The sequence below is a fragment of the Rhinatrema bivittatum genome, chromosome 14, assembly GCF_901001135.1.
Source record: "Rhinatrema bivittatum chromosome 14, aRhiBiv1.1, whole genome shotgun sequence".
In the NCBI taxonomy this organism is placed as follows: Eukaryota; Metazoa; Chordata; class Amphibia; order Gymnophiona; family Rhinatrematidae; genus Rhinatrema; species Rhinatrema bivittatum.
In genome coordinates this window covers 25,040,883-25,058,926 of record NC_042628.1, presented here as the reverse complement: position 1 = coordinate 25,058,926, position 18,044 = coordinate 25,040,883, and the positions used below count along the sequence as shown (strand labels likewise).

The window sequence follows — 18,044 nt, the reverse complement described above, 5'->3', positions numbered from 1 at the left end:
GAACACTTGTCTATCCCAGCGCCTTAGGTTCTCCTTTATAGTAGTCACCAAGGGGTTATAATTCAGGGTAAACAATTGGTTAACGTGGGGTCCAATTTTCACCCCCAAGTATTTCAAATAGGAGGGAGCCCATAAAAAGGGAAATTTGGCCTTCAGGTCCAGTGCTATTGAAGGCGGGAGAGTCAGGTTAAGTATTTCTGATTTATCGTAATTAATACGCATCCCGGAGACCGCCGAAAAGCCTTGTAATTCAGCCATTACCCCCTGTAAGGACGCTTCAGGATCAGACAAGGTCAGCATAACGTCGTCCGCAAAAAGCGAGATTTTTGAATGAACCATGCCACCCCAGATCCCTTTAATGGACCCAACCTCACGAACCCTAATGGCAAAAGGCTCCAGGAACAAGGCAAAAAGCAGGGGAGACAAGGGGCACCCCTGTCTGGTTCCGCGCTGTATGTCAAAAGGGGGGCCGTATCCCCCATTAACCTTCACCCTAGCCTTGGGACGCTCATAGAGCTTCTGTATCCAGCTCGTAAAAGCATCCCCAAATCCCATTTTGCCCAGGACCTTAAACAAAAATTCCCAATGGACCAGATCAAACGCTTTTTCGGCGTCAAGCGCCAAAAGCACTGCTGGGATTCGCTGTTGCTGGACCACATCGACTATGTTAACAATCCTCCTCACATTGTCAGCTGCTAAACGCCCGGGAACAAAACCCACCTGATCATTATGAATCAGGTCAGGGAGAACACCGTTGAGCCGGGCCGCTAATACCCTAGCCAGGATTTTGAGGTCAATGTTGATTAATGAAATAGGGCGATATGAGCTACATTTAGTGGAGTCCCTCCCAGGTTTAGCTAGAACAGAGATCCCCGCTGTGTTGGATTCGGAGGTGAATGTCTTTCCCTCTAGTAGGGAGTTAAAGGCTTTCGATAGTGGGTCTGCAATTTGGGTGGCAAATTTACGGTAATAGACTCCAGTGAATCCATCCAAGCCGGGCGCTTTGCCAGGCTTAAGGAGCTTAATGGCCGCCAGAACTTCCCCTTCTTCGATGGGTTTATCTAACACATGTTGCCAGCGCTCGCTAAGAACTGGCAGTTGAACCGTGTCCAAATACTGCTCTATTTCCGCCTCCTGAATGTGAGTGTCCCGAGTATATAAAGTAGAATAAAATTCAGTAAAGGCCTTCCTAATATCCTCCGAGACGGTGATCAGAGTACCAGGGGCATTCTGTATTTTAGATATGAGCGTTCTAGATTGGGCTGCTTTCAATTGCCTGGCCAAGTACCTTCCTGCCTTGTTTCCCCCTTCATAAAATTGCTGTTTTAAAAGCATCAATTGGTGGCTGACTGCCGTGTCCTCCAAAGCTCGCAATTTATCTTTAAGGAGTAAAATTTGCCGATAAAGAGCGGCAGAGTGGGTGCGACTATGGGCCTGAGTCAATGCAGTCAAGTCCTGCAACCAGGTTCGCCGTTGACTCTCCCTTTCCCGGTTACAAAATGCAGTTCGTGCAATACACTCACCCCTGATCACCGTCTTGGAACACTCCCATATAACCAATGGAGACATGCCTTCCGTCTGGTTAGTCTGAAAATATTCTGTCAGTGTGCGTGCCAATTGATCTGTGAAGGAGGTGTCCTTGAGTAAACACTCATTGAGGCGCCAGGGTCTGAACCCCCTTTGCAGGTCCCTGAAATGACACACCAGCCAGACTGGTGCATGGTCTGACCAGGTAATATTATCAATATCAGTTTGGACAATCGAGTTCAGCAAAGACCTGGCCAGAAAAAAGCAATCTATTCTGGTGTATGTGCCGTGTACGTGTGAGTAAAAGGTATAGGCCCGTGACGTCGGATACCGGTCCCTCCAGGCGTCCACAAGGCTCCAATCCTCCATAATATCCCGCCACTGTCGTCGTGTTTGGGGGTCAGCCACCTTCCCAGAGCTTGAGTCTAGCCGTGGAGTCTGCACAAAATTAAAATCTCCCCCCAGGATAAGTTCACCCTCCACATGCTTTGACAATAAATCCCGAAGATCCCGAAGGAATTGGGTCTTGTGAGCAGTAGGGAAATACACGTTAACCAGAGTAAGGACCTGCGTGCCCACCCGTACCCTAACCAGCACATAACGCCCCTGTGGATCACAAACATGGAATAACTCCTCATGAGCAAAAGAGGAGGCTAGGAGTATACCCACCCCAGCGTACTTAGTATTTTTAGTACTGGCCGCCCAGTGGGCCGTGGGGTACTGCGCAAAACGCAACAGCCGTTGATGATGCTTCCTGATGTGCGTTTCCTGCAGGTATACAATTCCCGCCCCCTGTCTAGATAATTCCCGCTGTAAGAGGTTGCGCTTACGTGGTGTGTTAAGCCCCTTTACATTAAGGGATAAAATTTTAGTCGCCATATCGTCAGACAAGTAGAGAAGCATCTACCAGAGTCCAGCCCAGCTCTCCTCACCCGGGACCCATTAGCCTCAGCGCCAGTAGCCTTCCTGCTACCTATGTCCCCATGATCATTCCCACAACCGCTTGCACCCACAATAAAACTAATACCTGTCACAGCAACAATCCATAAACAACCAGTGTAACCCCATGTTATTCCTACAGTATCCCTGCCCCGCATGGCTGGATACACCACCTCTGGAGGTCTGTGGTAAGGAACACACTAACGACCCGTCCCCCCGCAGCTACCCTCCTCGCCTCGCTGAACCATAGACATTATTTAAACAGTAACACTTGAACAGACCTATATGCATCAAAAACGCGATGAACAACATCACATGCCTCAGTATTGTAGTGAGAGCTGGATCCCTGTTAAACCCACAGGAGACCAACCCTGCATGTGAAATTAGCAAATTATGCAACCGCCTCAAGTCCTCGACTGCAAAGGTAACAGTACTTCCCGGTGAAAGGAAATAGCAAGAAAAAGTCAGCCTTTATCCGAAGTAGCTGTTCCACGCAGGCCAGGCTGCCTCCGAAGACGCTTCCCTCCTTTCTCAGCCCTTTGCCACCTCGGTGCCTCATCCCTTCTGGGTAGTGGTTGTGGTGCAAGTGGTAGTGGAAATTGAATCGGCAACTGAGCTTTAGAAAATACTCCTGGTGCCTCGGACAAGGAGGTGATTCTGTAACCCACACCTTGTACCTGAAATGAAAGCCCAAAGGGATAGGTCCAACGGTATCGTATATTTTTCTCTCGCAGTTGCGCCGTGACGTCCCGCAGTTCGAATCGCTTCTTCAGTGTGACCGGTGACAAGTCCTGAAATATGGATATTTGATGATTTTGCCACTGAAGTTCCTTGAGATTCCGGGCAATATTGTAGATTTTGTCTTTGAGAGGGAAACTAGTGAAGCACAACACGATATCCCGAGGCCTCTGATCGGACCTAGGCCCCAGCGCTCTATGTGCCCTGTCAAATTGAATATCAGTGCTACTAGAAGGGTCCAGCCCTTCCCCCTCCAAGGCTTGGTTCAAAATGAAATTGCAGATTTTCGATGCAGTCTCTGCTACCTCTGCATACTCTGGTAGTTCGGGCACGCCCCTGATGCGCAGGTTATTGCGCCGACTTCGATTTTCAAGGTCCTCCACCTTAGACTGCAAAGTCAGCAGGTCAGAGGAACAAGTGGTTTGCTGGGATATAAGGGAATTGATGGACTCACCATGGCCATCCAGCCTAGTTTCTGTCTCGTCCACCCTGTTCCCCAGGGCAGCCAGGTCTTCCTTTAAGTCTGCCATGGAGGCCATAAGTGCATCTCTGTGCTGCTTTAAGTCCGCCCGGAGCTCCATAAACCAGTTTCTGGCCTCAGAACGTGTGAGGATTTCAGCCGGATCAATAGGCTGAGTCGCCGATCCTGCACCGTCGCGCTGCTCCGCCTCCTCTCCCTGCTCGCGGTCTGCCAGGGTCGCAGCCTCGGCGCCATCTTGTCCTGCAGCTCCCTGCTTCTCATAAGAGAACTGCTTCAGGTCTGCAGGTTTACGCTTGGTTGCCATCGCGCCTCGGGGCTCAGAGGGTCACACTTGCCTGCACGGATAAAATCGCCGGGTTTTGGAGCCGAAATCAGCTAAAGAATAGGTCGTTTGGCGGTAGGGAGCACGGAGCCGAGCCGTCACGCGTCCGCCCTCATTCGCTGCGAACAGCGCCCCCCTGGAGTTTCATTTTGTGACCCCTAGTTCTACTGATTTCTTTCCAATCACATACAGCTCTTGGATTACCACACCCTAGATGCATGACTCTGCACTTCTTGGCATTGAATCCCAGCTGCCATATCTTCGACCACTGTTCAAACCTCCTTAAATCGCCTTTCATTCTCTCTACTTCTTCCGGCGTGTCTACTCTGTTGCACATCTTAGTATCATCCACAAATAGACAATCTTTACCTTCAATTCCTTCCTCAATGTCGCTCACAAATTTAAACAAGAAATACTTTCTAGAATAGACTTCTGGCATTGCCTGTCCTTGATATCTGCCCTGACACATGACTGTGATCTGCTACCAGTTTATGTTCAAGGGGACTCTTGCCAGCTTTGCTTCTCTGGGCTAGACTCTTCATAAAGTAGCTCTTAGGTGCCCCCTGCTGGATATTCATATGGCATGACAACTGATTCATTCCAGTTACTAAGAAGTCAATATTCAGATGGATAACTCACAAATTACACATCTAAATGGCAAGTTTTGGAATACTGAGCCACTTATCCAGCTAGATAATAATTTATCTGGCTAAAATCTAGCCAGATAAAAAAAAAAAAAAAGAGGTGTTTCAGGAAGAAGTAAAGTTACCAAGCTAACTTAACTGATTTTTAACTAGAACTGGCTAAGCTTTAGATCTGCTTCAGAGCAAGTCTAAAGTTAACCAGCCTTGTTTGGTCAGATAGTTTGCTACTTAACTAGTTATCTTCAAAAGATATACTACTAAGTAGCAGTGTTTTGTGGGGGAAAAAAAAGGGAGGGGTCTGTGGCTTGTTTTCCTCCTCTCCCTTCCCCACTAAATTTCACAGATGACCCTGTCAGACTGTGCACCCTCCACCCGACACCCTCTCCTAAATATTTAAACAGCTCCAGGGTCTGCAGATCAGGCCCCCTCGGCCCTCCTCCTACTGAAAAATTCAAATTGGTATCCCAGCCCAGATCCCCCTCCCCCCCTCACCCTGTACTCCCTAAGTCCTGGTTTATACCCCACCCCACCCCCAACCCTTAAAAAGAAATCCTGCCAGGAGCAGGGGGGGTGCTGCTTACCCACTCCCCCCGCTTTCAGCCCAGCTCCTGACAGAAGCTGCATTGGAAGCACAAGTTACTCATTGTTTGTTTTCCAGCACTGAGCACCGCTGAAACGTAAACTATGGGTAACTTCTACTTTCGGAAGCTGCGCTGGAAGGAAGGGGAGTGGGTAGGCGGTAACTCACTCCAGACAGGGAGGATGGAGGAGGTGGATGGAGGGGGGCAGCCCAGGACTTAGGGACTGCGGCGGGTGAGGGGAGGGTCCAGCCTGACATACCGATTTGTGGTTTTCCAGGAGATCCGGGGAAGGGGGTGTGGGCCTGATTTGTGGAACCTGGAACAATTTAAACATTTATGAGGGGAAGAGGAGCTGGGAGAGTGCATGGCCTGACAGGGCCATCTATGATATTTGGTGGGAGGAGGGAGGAAATTGGGCTGCAGGCCTCTTTTTTCCTCTTTAGTTTTATTTATTTTTTTATTTATTTGCAAAACACTGCTACGTAACCGGATATCTTTTGAAAATCCCGGGTTAAGTAGCGAGTTACCTGGGCACACAAGGCCAGATAACTAAAAAAAAAAAAAAAAGTAACCGGTGATATATAAACATATCCATTTGGTTGTTTAGTTATCCGGAAACATGTAGGCTGATAACGTTAGGCAGGTATATTCAGCGAGATGTTTATCCCGCTGAAATCTTGGGCCGGACAGCTTGTCCACTTACTAGCTTACTGAATATTATCAGCTAAGTGATGAGTGCCTTTTTAATTTTTGTAGTATTTGTCAGGGTATTCCTAAATCTTCTCTTTCAGGTTGCAGCCCTCTAGCCATGGAGTCAGCAGGTGTCCTTGAAAATAGCAGCCTGGGTTTACTCTACAGCGAAACCGATCCACTGCACACCTTGGAGGAAAATGACTTATTGGCAGGTTAGTAGAATAAGAAGCCTAAATGCTGTGCTATCTCTAGAGACTTAATTGGGTTCTAATGTCCAGGATTTCAGTGGAAAGCAACAGTCGTCGATCTTTACAGGACTCAATACTAGAATCAATGGCACATAATCATTTTTGTTCAATGCACTTTTCCATATAAAGCATAGCATACTGTGATATTGCACTGTGCCAGCCAAACAGAGAATATATTATCTGTTTTGCATTAGAATTAAGAACATACGTGTTCCTAGTGCTGCTTTTGTGTCATTGCACTGGTGCTTGCAAATAATCATTTATGTACTTTTTTTTTTTTTTATTAAACTCGTATCACTTTTCTCCAAACTCTTGTCAAGTGGGCCAAATATTCAGCAGTGTGAAATGAGTAGAATATGGAGCAGAGTTTTAAAGCTTGAGGGTCTGGGAATGCAAATTGACAGGTGCTATGCTTCCATTAGAGTGCTATATAATTCATTTGTAGCCCCCACTGATCTCCATATTACGGAAGAGAAATACAAGGGAACTTTCAAAGGATAAAGTAAATGTAGCATACTCTCTGAGCAATTTTCAAAAGCCCATTTACTAGTGTTAAGTGCACTAAGGGGGTAACTTTCAAAAGCATTTACATGCTTAAAGATGGGTTTTTACACGCGTAGATGCACTTTACCTGTGTATGCAGGCTTTTGAAAATTGCTACACTGTATGCCATTGAATTTTCCATAGGTTTTACACATGTAGGTGCACTTTACGTGCATAAATGACTTTTGAAAATTGCTATGATAGTATGTTACATTTACATTTTCCTTTGAGAACTGCCCTTATTATATTTGAGAGCTATGCTTGCCTCCTTAGGACATATAGAGCCATACAATAGCATAATTTATAAAGCAGTCCTTCCAGTTAGAAACAGACATTTTGAAATCCTGCTTCAGATTAACCCTGCATAGATGCTAATGTTCAGATAGTTGACTTGGATCTGATATAGTAAGTCTGTCTGTAGGTACAAGGAGGCACCTCTTTTATTCAAAGGATGTCTGTTGACATATCCATTGTTATGTGTGCAAGAGCTTGCATCATTAATGTGCCATTTAACAAGCCACAATATTAATACATTTCTATGGTGAGCACCAAACCAATGAATAAGATAATGCATGACATCCTTATCTTTATAATCTATAATATAAACAAGGTTCACCTGCAAAGAAGCACTCCATGTAACAAAGCTCTTGGTGTCCTTTGAGCAACAAAATCTGAGTGTGGCAGTTCATTTTGAGCATTGCTTTCTACTTATATATCGCTCACAGATCTTAGTGCCTTACATTAGGTTTGCCAGCTGGCTCCAGATTTTCAGGACAGGTTGATTCAGTCCTGGTTTTATCATCCTGCATGCAGATACTTATAATCTTGCTTTTCTTAGGGAATGTAATAAGGATATCAGAATAAATCCCAGCATGCAATGGAGTAAAACCAGGACTGGATCAACCTGTCCTGAAAATCTGGGAGCCAGTTGGCAACCCTACCTCACATGCAGTTTCTTTGCATGAGCAGAGAAAACATTATTTCTATAACAGATATCAGAGCAAGAATCTTTGGTCTAGGTTTTATTTCATATTTTTTTATTAGAGAGTCTAAAAAAATAAAAAAAATCACAGTATCTAATCATTGACACAAACATGAGGTTTATTTGTATTGTTGTCATGGATCCCAAAAATAACAACATAGAAAATCAAGGAGCAAAAATAAATTACTTAATTCATTCTATGTTCCAATTTGCTTGGCGTTATTATTGCAGCTTGTGAGCAGGATTCAATAAGCCCCATTCAGCAGCAAATACATAACCAGATTATAAGTGGGGTTTTCGACCGCAGATTTTGATTTTTCATCCTAACTCACATTTTTGTCTCATTTTAGTTTTCATTTATTTTGAGGGCCTTTTAGCTCAACAGTGGTTCTTCTTTTAATTTATATTTCCAGTTTTGCTTTAATTTTACCAGGTTATATTTCAATGTCATTAAGTGAGAGCTAAAATTAAATGTTCCAGTAGGTTTTGTTTTTGAAAACTAATAGTGTTGAGCTCCAGATAACGAACTGAATTTTAGTTCATTTTAATTTAAAATTTCATTAACAAAAATCACCCAAAAGAATACTTTCAGCATGCATAAATCAAGTGTTTGTGTCTGCTTTTCTTCTCTAGGGCTCGATAATGAGAGCCTGACTTCAGACCTGTTACATTATCTGGAGATGTTCCATGACGCTGAAGAAAAGCAATACGAGGATGCGTGGTACCTGTGTTCAAACACAGAAGAATATTCCAAAATAGGTTTGAAAAGAATTTTATCTTTTACTGTAAATGTCTTGCACCAAAAGCTGAATATGGTAAACATTTTCCAAATGCATAATCCCCATTGTAAATAATGTGCAAGAGGCAAGTTTTTTGTTTTTTTTCAGTAGAAGGGTAGTTCTAGAATAAGAAGTTGGAAAATGAGGCTCAAAGAGTGTAGAGTTAGGAATAACAGAAAATATTTCTGTATGGAAAGGGCGATGGGTGCACAGCCTCCTGGTGGAAATCGTGGCACTAAAGGAGTAAGAAAATTCAGGAAAGCCTGGAATAAGAGAGGGTCCTTAGTTGAAGTGCTGAAGAGAAACCAGATTTTTAGCTGGGGGGGGGGTCAATGGGCATTGTAGCAGGAAGTAAATTGAGAAGACTAGCTGATCTTTACAATCTTTATCTGCCATACTACTATGTTTCTTTGCTTATAGAGTTGTGGTCACCCTGAGATTGCTGCCTTTTAGTTGGGCAGGGGGTTGGAAGAGGAATATGTTATCAACCATCAGCTTTCTCACTTTCTGCCCTCTCTGCACCTCCTAATCTGAATTCTCTCACATCCCCCCCCTGGACCCCTCCAGGGGTGACACCAGACTTCTTTCCCTTCCTCCTTCCCTGACCGAGCACTCCCTTTCCTGCACTCCTCCATAAGTCACAGCTCCCTGACACGTGCACCCCTGACTCTACCCTCAGCTGAGTTCCCGAGTCCTGGAATCGCAGCTGCAGAGTGAGCTGCTTTTGTCGCAGCTCGTCTCCTCCCACATGCAGTCTGCAGTGTGCGCTCCAGGTTCAGCCCTCTCCTCCCGTTTCCTGCAGGCTTCCTGAGGAAGAGAGGAGAGGGTGAGATTTGAGCAGACACTACAGAGAAGAAAACAGCTGCTCCTCTCCCTTCTCCAGCAGTAAACAAAGAGGGCCGGATTTTAATAGCTACGCGCGGGCTTAAATTTGTGCGCTCAAATCTACGCCTGATTTTATAACATGCGCACGCAGCCGCGCGAATGTTATAAAATCCGAGGTCGGCGCGCGCAAGGGGGTGCACACTTGTGCACCTTGCACGCGCCAAGCCCTAGGGGAGCCCCAATGGCTTTCCCTGTTCCTGCCCCCCACCTTCCCCTCCCTTCCCCTATCTAACCCGCCCCCCAGCCCTACCTAAATCCCCCCCCCACCTTTATTTTGTTATTTATGCCTGCCTCTGGCAGGTGTAACTTGTGCGCGTCGGCCGGCTGCTGGCGCGCGATCCCCCGGCACGGCCGCTGTGCCGGAGGCCTTGGTCCCGCCCCCGGACCAGCGCCCCACCCCTTTTTCAAAGCCCCGGGACATATGCGCATCCCGGGGCTTGCCCGCGTCGCCGGGCCTATGCAAAATAGGCTCGGCACGCGTAACCCCCCCTGCGCTCCAGCCGGATTTACGCGCGCAGGGTTTTTTAAATCTGCCCCAGAGGTTTCAAACTTCTTTTTAATGTTTTCCTGGAGAGTCGGCAATTGATACAAATTCCTGGAGTCTCCGGGTGAAATCCAGGGAGTTCCCAGTTATGCCTGCATTTAAAGCGACTTCAGGCTTTGGGGGGTCTTCAAGACCAAGCCTAGCTTTTAACGTCCCTTCTATTTTATGTATTTCAGCCTTCTTCCTGAAAGAGGCCATTACCACATACACGATCTGGGCGGGCAATACGGTTTAGATTAGCAACACTTTTTGTAAAGATACATTTATTTATTTATATAATCCTATATTCCAACAAAAGTTGATCTATGTGGATTTCAATTGAACATTCATAAAATACAAACAAAGAGGGAGTACTGGATTACCCAGCTAAAGCTAAACTTAGCTAACAGAAAATAAACAAAGTAATTGGGCAGAGCTGATACATTGATAAGGTCAACAAATGCATAAAGATGAAGGTCCCTAACCACTAACAAAGAAAATGACTTGAGTTGTCCCAAAAGCTTCCATCTTTAAATAGTTGTTAGCCTTACAAAGATATTATCTCTGCCCAACTAATTTGTTGGGTTTTTTTTTTCAAATAACACTGGTATTTTTTTTTGGGGGGGGGGGGAGGTTTCCAGTCATAAACTAAAATGTCTGCCTAGAAGGCCTCCTAATTTTTTAATTTACCATGAAAGTGAAGTTATATTGAGTTTTCTTCTCTATGGAACTGCGGTCGGGTTGAACAACGCGCATGAATCAGGGTGTGCAGTTTCCACCAGTAAAGTATTGCTTTTACCCGCAGAAAGAGTTGTGATAATTGCCCTCACCAAAGATATAACACTGTAATAAAACCTTGTAAAATGCGATACAGAAAATAATAATAAATATGTGCTAATTTATCCATTTGTTATAATAATATAAAACTAATAGTACTTTTGAAAAAAATAACTACATGTCCCCTTGTCTTTAGAAAACATTGTGTGATCTAGACATTAAAAATTGTTTATATGACCATAATGCCAGAGGCAGCTTCGGGCATGCGTAGTTTCCACACATGCTGCTGCCATTGTAAAAGCATATTGGGATCCCTGGTTGATGCTCTTTCCAATAAATGTGTGTTCATGTGCAACAATACACACTTAGCCATAGCATTTCACGTGTCAGTTTCTCTCTGCATGTGTTCCAGTAAACCCCTGTAAACTCTCTCTCTCTCTTTGTTTTTTGGTTAGATATAATAGCGGAATATGTGCTGGAAAATAAAAAAAATGGCCAGCTGGAGGATATTCTAGGTAAGTCTTGGTACCTTTTATACTTCATGGAAAGCTGACCAGCCAGACAGTAAATGTGACATGGAAGAGATTGCTGGAAATGCAGCCTCATTTAGCTTCTAGTTCACTACGATATTATTTATATTCAACTTTTGGGCATTTCAGAGCAGATTACATTCAGGTGCTAAAGGTATTTCCCTATCCCCGGAGGGCCTATAATGTGAGCTTGTCCCTGAGGCAATGGAGAGTAAAGTAACTTGCCCAAGGTCACAAGGAGCAGTAGTGAGATTTGAACATTGCCTTCCTTGTTTTTGTAAGATGCTGCTCGAACCACTAAGCTACACCTCTACTCTCTCTGTACAGGCCCCTGCAGTGCCGTCCTCTACTGAGGTAGTGGTTTCTTGCCCTTGCCTTCAGAGTTGCCTAGGGGGTTAAGCCCCCTGTTTTTAATTTCTCTCCTTTCACCCAGTCGTGGCAGTGCCAGTCATCTACTGAGGAGGCACCAGCACGCTGGTTCCATGAAGCTGGTAGCGGCGTGCTGTTAGGCGGCCGTCGGTGTCGCGCAGTAACTTCCACTATCTCACATCCGTGGGGGGGGGGGGGGGGGGGGGAGGGGGATGTAAGCACCGCCTTTGCGGCATCCCCCAGCTCCTACCGACCCGTAGAATGAGAACCGTGCCTTCTGAGTCAGGGCGGTTAAAAGTACATTCACAGTGATCTGAATGTTGATTTAAAATGTTCACATATGACCCTAGCCAATAAAAGTTAACGGGCCCCGATGTCTCAAGCATTTTTACCCACGGGCACAGAATGGCCCGGTGTCAGCGCAGTGTGGAATGTTTTATGGTGCCGAACATGGTGCATACGAGGAGAAGGAGATCTGTAGGCCTCTGTCCCCCCTCCCCAAGCTTTAATGTCTGTCCTGGAAAAGCAGACGCCAGCAGCAGAATTTCAACCCAGTGGAGCGGAGGAAAGAGCCCGGCGGGAATTGGCTCGGAGATTTCATTGTGCATGTCCCAGTGTTATGGTGTGGCCTATGTCTGCTTGGCGAACAAATGTTTTTCTTTCTGCTAGATGGAATCGGCAGCGATGGCAAAGAATGCTTCATGGAGCAAAAGATCAAGAAGGGTAAAAAACGATGTAAGTAATCTGGTACCGCTGATGATTCCAGAGGAATTCAGGTTTTTTAGTTGCAAGTTTCTATTTCTATAGGAAGATTGAAACAGGACTAAGTGAGGCTGTGCAGGGGCCCGCCTTAAGCTTGAAGGGACAGGTTGGGTCGCTGTAACTTAAAAGGGACACGGCTGGGATAATAAAACGGGGAACGTCTGTGCCACAGCATGTAAAGTGTACCGCAGAAGGTTCATCGAGAATCGGCTCAGTCTGCTGCTCGAGTCTTTACTTCATCAGTTTGTCTAAGCTTTGCTGCTGCTGAGAAATAGAAAACAAGCAGACTACAGATTCCTTTATCTATTCCAGCTTTCTTAGCTAATCCCAGAACCCAGTCTGATGCCTCGCAGCCAAAACGCAGGAAGCAAGGTCAGTGTTTTCTGTTTTTATGTAAGCTAGGAAATTTTCACAAGTGAAATCTCCCGGGCTCTATCTTTTCTGAGGTTTTTATCTCCTTCATGCTCTCCACTCACTGTCAGGCCGATACAGTACAGTGCGCTAGCTTTACCCCTTATTCAGTTGATGGCCCTATTAGGTATTCCCACGCGATTCAGAAAGCAAAATGTGCAGCCAAGCTGCACATTTTACTTTCAGAAATTAGCGCTATGATATTAAGTCGGAGGGTGTACAGAAAAGCAATTTTTTCAGCTTTTCTGTGCACTTTCCCTGTGCCGGCTGAAATTACTTTCTATATCGTGCGGGAATAACTAATAGGCCCATCAACATGCATTTGCATGTTGCAGGCGCTATTAGTTTCGTGGGGGTTAGTTGCGCGTTTTCGACGCGCTATTACCGCTTACTGTATAATGGGTAAAAATAGCGCGTCCAAACGGGGGTTAACAGTGCACCCGGCCTGAGCGCACTTTACTGTATCGGCCCGTCAGCTTGTTGCTGCACGGTTTACAACCTGCCACAGAAGCAATATCCTTGAAAGCTTTCACACCTCTTAATTCAATGTTTTGAAGAAAGCTGCAGGATGCCTGTCTTCAATCTCAGCTCTCTCTTTGCTCCTGCTCCAGTACATTTGCTCAAGTAACAGCTTAAAGTTAGGAGCACACAAAATGTGTGCTAGATGAATTTGAAATCATATGCTCATAAATACGCGTGCTTTAAAATTCCAGTGTATGTTATCTTGTGTGCCCATATGCGCTTGTACGAGCGCTAGTGCGCTCGTTTTAAAGTTACCGTCCCTGTGTGCACACTAATCTCTAGTGCATAGGCCCCAAAATGGGGTAAAAATTGAAGTGGTTCAGCCTACCTCTTATGACATGGAGCTGTTTGCTCACCTTAAATTGCAAGCTCTCATGTCCAGCTCCAGTTTACTTAAAGTATCTCTTTGAAGTGTTTTATTAGAAATTGTTATGATTTTCACAAATTTTATTTCCTGTTGGACTTGCTGATCCTTGAAATCCTTTTTTGGCAGCTGATCTAGGTCTTAAAACCCGAGGCGCACTTGTAAAAATAAAACCATACCCCCAAAATGGAAAGTCAGCAAAAGGTAAAATGAATTCATTTTTTGTATGCTCATTAAACAAATATAAAATTCAGATGCAGCAACAGTAGATAATGGTTATGCTGTTTTCACTCTAGTGTTTGGTATTTTGTGTACATCCTCTTATAAATTTTATTTACAAGTGTTTCTAGTTATGAGGTATTGAATGGGACCTTCTTAAATCCATCCATCAGTAGCATGGGATCTCCTGAGTGTTTGGGTACTTGCCAGGTTCTTATGGCCTAGATTGGCCTCTGTTGGAAACAGGATGCTGGGCTTGATGGACCCTTGGTCTGGCTCAGTATGGCATGTTCTTATCTGTATTCTCATGTAGTTATAAAATAAAATTAGAATGTTAAAATGTGTACTATATTTGTATTACAAACAGCTTTGCTAAAAAGAAATGAAATGTTACCCCTTGGTCAGCTATCATGTCGCCACACCTAAGGTTTGAATTCACCAGTTGCACCACACCATTTTTTAAAATGCCCCTTCCCCAGGTCAATACATCAGTTGTTCCTGCTGCATTTATACTTTACAGAAATTATTAGGGCTGTGCAATTGTTTCGAACAAATGCAATGAATGAGGACATTTTTGGTTTGTTCAGAATGGAATGAACTGAAAACAACCACTTACAAAAACACACCCCCCCCCCCCCCCCCAAAAAAGGCTTCAGACTGCTCTGGCAGGGCCTCCCTGGGCCAAAAATCTCACCCGGTGCCGAAAAAACCCCAATCCTTCCCCCCCCCCCAAATAAACAAAAATATGGGGGCCGCATATCTCTATAAATCATTGTGATGTTTGGTGATGTATCAGGGATTCTTGGGAGGCCCTCTGGTAACAACTTGTAAGATGTTATGAAAATGTCGATTGCTTTGCTGGGCTGCACACATCACCAGCGAGGCCTGCATGGGATCTGATTCCAATCAGCACCACAGCACCTTGATGTAGTTCAGTGCATAAGTGGTAGAAGTGTGAGCAAAGCTTGTAAAATGAGACAGAGTCATACAGCTGAGTTGTGCTTGGAATCATTCTGTTTAACAGGTTAGCAACCAAAGTAGCCCAACATTATAAAGCAGAATAAAGCAACTGAACCAAAAACAAGGAAATCAGTTTAGAAAGAGGGAAACAGAATATTTGAGTTCCTAACCTGTCACAGTGGGTTATCTTGCCATCTGCTGGTGGGAGAAGCTAGTGCATATTAACTTAGTTCTAGCCAAGTCTTCCCTTCTCCAGCACCAAATGGAGGAGTATAAACTCTAAAATCTTTCCAGCAATGCAATAGAAATCAGAACCAGAAAGAAGGATCCTCACCAACCGAATTATTTGAAATTGTTTTTGCCAGTATTAACTTCATTAGAAAAGTGATTTGATTCAGTCACTGCGTTCATTGTTGGCTACAGACCAGCAAAGAATCATAAATGGAGCACATTCCTGAAGCTTACGTAAATAGCATGAAGCCAACTAACAGTAACTTTGGAAAAAAAAAGATAATTTTTGGATGCTACTATATTAGTCTAGTTTATGTATGCATATGTTTGACTATACTTAGAGAATTCAGAGAGCGTGTACTGTCTGCCTAATGCCCACTGCTATATGGTTTTATTTGCTTTTCTTCAGGTAATTTTTCTCCTTTTTCTGTAGGACGTGGCAGTTTCCCAAGTAAAACTTGTTCTCGTAGAATTCTATCGCCTCCCACAGGCCCTCTGCCTCCTGCACCAGTACAGGTGTCCCTTGCAAGCATAAGTCCAGCCAGAAAAGCATTCATAACACCTGGTGAGTATAACTGTGAGTCTCCCTCAAGTAATACAATGCAAACAAGATTAAAATGAATAATAAAGTATGATCTGGCAAATATAACACCAGAGTTGAGGATGGGATCAAATTAGAGAATAAAAAGCCTAAAGCAAACCTTGTAAATCACTTTGTATCTGATTCACTGAGAGTTTTTTCCCATAGACACAAATGGGAGAAAAGACTTTAATGAATCTGGCCCTTTGTTTGCACACTTTTGAAATGGTGCATCTTAAAGAAAAAGAAAATGCAATTTAGGAATCTGGACAGAGCATTCATTTTAAGACATTTGCCTTGGGATGAAATGTTGGCTCTTAGCACTTGTTAAAGTAACAGTGCAGTGAATTCTTGCCTTCCTTCCCTCTCCTTATTAAAAAGGAAAGAGCTGAAGTCTTTAATTCAATTTAATTTCATTTTTGGCAGAGCACAAAACCCGCTCACCTTAACACAATTCAAAGAGAAGGTTGCATGCTCTCAATTCGCCCCCTTTCCTCAAGAAAGGAAGAGCCTCCAGAGGTTGTCTGTTCAGGAAGGTGGGGGATGAGTGGGTTCTCCAGGCGCGCCATCCGCCTCGTGCTGCCTAGGGTTCCCTTGTGATTCTGTGAGCTTCGATTTAGCAGGACGTTTGAGCGCAGGAAAAACTTCTTCGTTTGCTCAACCATTTGCAGTCTTTTAACGTTCTGCTCTTCCCTCTTTCTCTTTCCTCTCCATCTTGCTGTAGCAGATATATATTTTTACATTTTTTCAAAGGAAAATCTTTGGTGCATTTTCACTTTACCTGTTTTATTGTCGTTTTGAGACCAAGGGCCCTTTTCAGTAATGAGCTTTTCCCATCAGCACAGAGTGGGGAAAATAAGTCCTTTTTGTGAATAAGGTCTTCAGCATCATAGGATGGCGGATGGGAAGTAAACGACCGTCTCTTGCACTTTTCTGATCTGAAATTTTAAGGTGTAGCAAGCTGTTTATAACGTGTTATTAAAGCACTTCCCCTTTAATTGCAGTGCCCTCTGCCAGCTCTCGTATGGCACATAGTACCAGGCCAATCCACATTATGCCAACTTTTACATCACTTCCTCAGCAGATTATCAGCTTATCCCCAGGAAACACCTTATCTCATTTTATTATATGTACAAGTAAGTGCAAGCTTTCTATCAAGATTTTATCGATGGCGATGTCATTACCTTCGCTTTTAAGGAATAATTAGCGGTGACTTGCTTAAATAGGTAGCTGGGAATTTTCCAGAAAGCGGTTGCCATTTTAAAAGCATTGGGCCTGATTTACTATGGAATATTCTTATAGACACAGAAAGAAACAAACTTTTTAGTTATTACAGGAAGTTGAAAAGGAAAAGCAAAATGGGATTTAAGATCACTAGTGTGTTTTGACCTAATGTAGTTACTCTTATACGGGGTAATTAATAGGATATCTTCCCTGCCCACATCAGTTTTCATTCTGTGCTCCATTGCATGCAATATGTTTTAAAATTCTGTTTTTAAATTTCTTTGCTTTGTTGATAGCACCCCCTGCACAAAGAATTCCAGAGGTAACACCTGTTTTTCCTGTCAGTGTACCAGGTAAGAGGTTTCCCTTCTGTGATACCATTCAAATGACCATTTTGTATACAGAAGAAAATAATAACCACTACCGTTTATACTTGAAAGAGAAGAGATGTGTGAGCCATGTATGTATGTGGCACTTGGAATTAGGAATACAACAAATTAGACAACTGCTAACTATTTTTTTTATTTTTTTTTACATTCTGGTCCAAAGTAGGGTCCACGGTAGGTTTCCTAATTCCTTTTGTTGTTGCTGACAGTAATGATGCAGCAGCAAAGAGATGCAGATTGCCAAACCAGGACTGGCCCTTCCTGCTGAGTCAGTCTCTGCTAAGCTGCTTTTGGATCTGTTGCAGCTGGTGGGTCTTTTGCTGCTGCGCCACAGCTGCAAGCAGATGTCAGCCATCGCTGGGTGGCACAGCATGGCCCAAGAACTTGCACATGTTCAATAAAAAAAATGTGGTGGTGTTTTTTGTGTTGTTTTTTTTTAATTAAGCAGTAGGCTAAAAGAAATGCAAACAAACTAACAAGGTCATTCATCAAATCATGTCGGGGCCCTAACGTCCTCCACCCCAACCTCACAATGAAAAATGGAAACGTCTCAAACCCACTTTACCCTAGACATGTCCGCGTACCCCAATAAGTCTCCCATGTACAAACCTCCCCATGTAAATATCTACAGATATTGCCCTGGTGAGCTGATCTAATCAAACCACCACATTGAACTTTTTGAATTAATTCTCCTCCATGTTCAACACTGCAAAATGTAAATGTATTAACTGTTGATGTGCCTCCGTTCCATGTAAAAATAGTAAGACACGTTCGTCCTACTATTTCTCCATGCCAACATGTAAACCGATGTGATGTACCCCAAC

The 18,044-nt window shown here is 44.1% G+C and overlaps 1 protein-coding gene across 2 annotated transcripts in view; it reads left to right on the top strand.

Annotated features, from left to right (window-relative positions):
* Window positions 1-18,044, top strand: part of CIITA (class II major histocompatibility complex transactivator) — an 84,160-nt gene that overhangs the window by 39,164 nt on the left and 26,952 nt on the right. For both annotated transcript variants that reach the window (XM_029576958.1, XM_029576959.1), the window contains exons 2-10: window positions 6,024-6,137; window positions 8,332-8,457; window positions 11,118-11,177; window positions 12,231-12,296; window positions 12,636-12,695; window positions 13,750-13,824; window positions 15,464-15,595; window positions 16,615-16,746; window positions 17,131-17,187. In XM_029576958.1, the coding sequence (XP_029432818.1) occupies window positions 6,024-6,137; window positions 8,332-8,457; window positions 11,118-11,177; window positions 12,231-12,296; window positions 12,636-12,695; window positions 13,750-13,824; window positions 15,464-15,595; window positions 16,615-16,746; window positions 17,131-17,187 (822 nt within the window). The remainder of the gene's footprint in view (window positions 1-6,023; window positions 6,138-8,331; window positions 8,458-11,117; window positions 11,178-12,230; window positions 12,297-12,635; window positions 12,696-13,749; window positions 13,825-15,463; window positions 15,596-16,614; window positions 16,747-17,130; window positions 17,188-18,044) is intronic.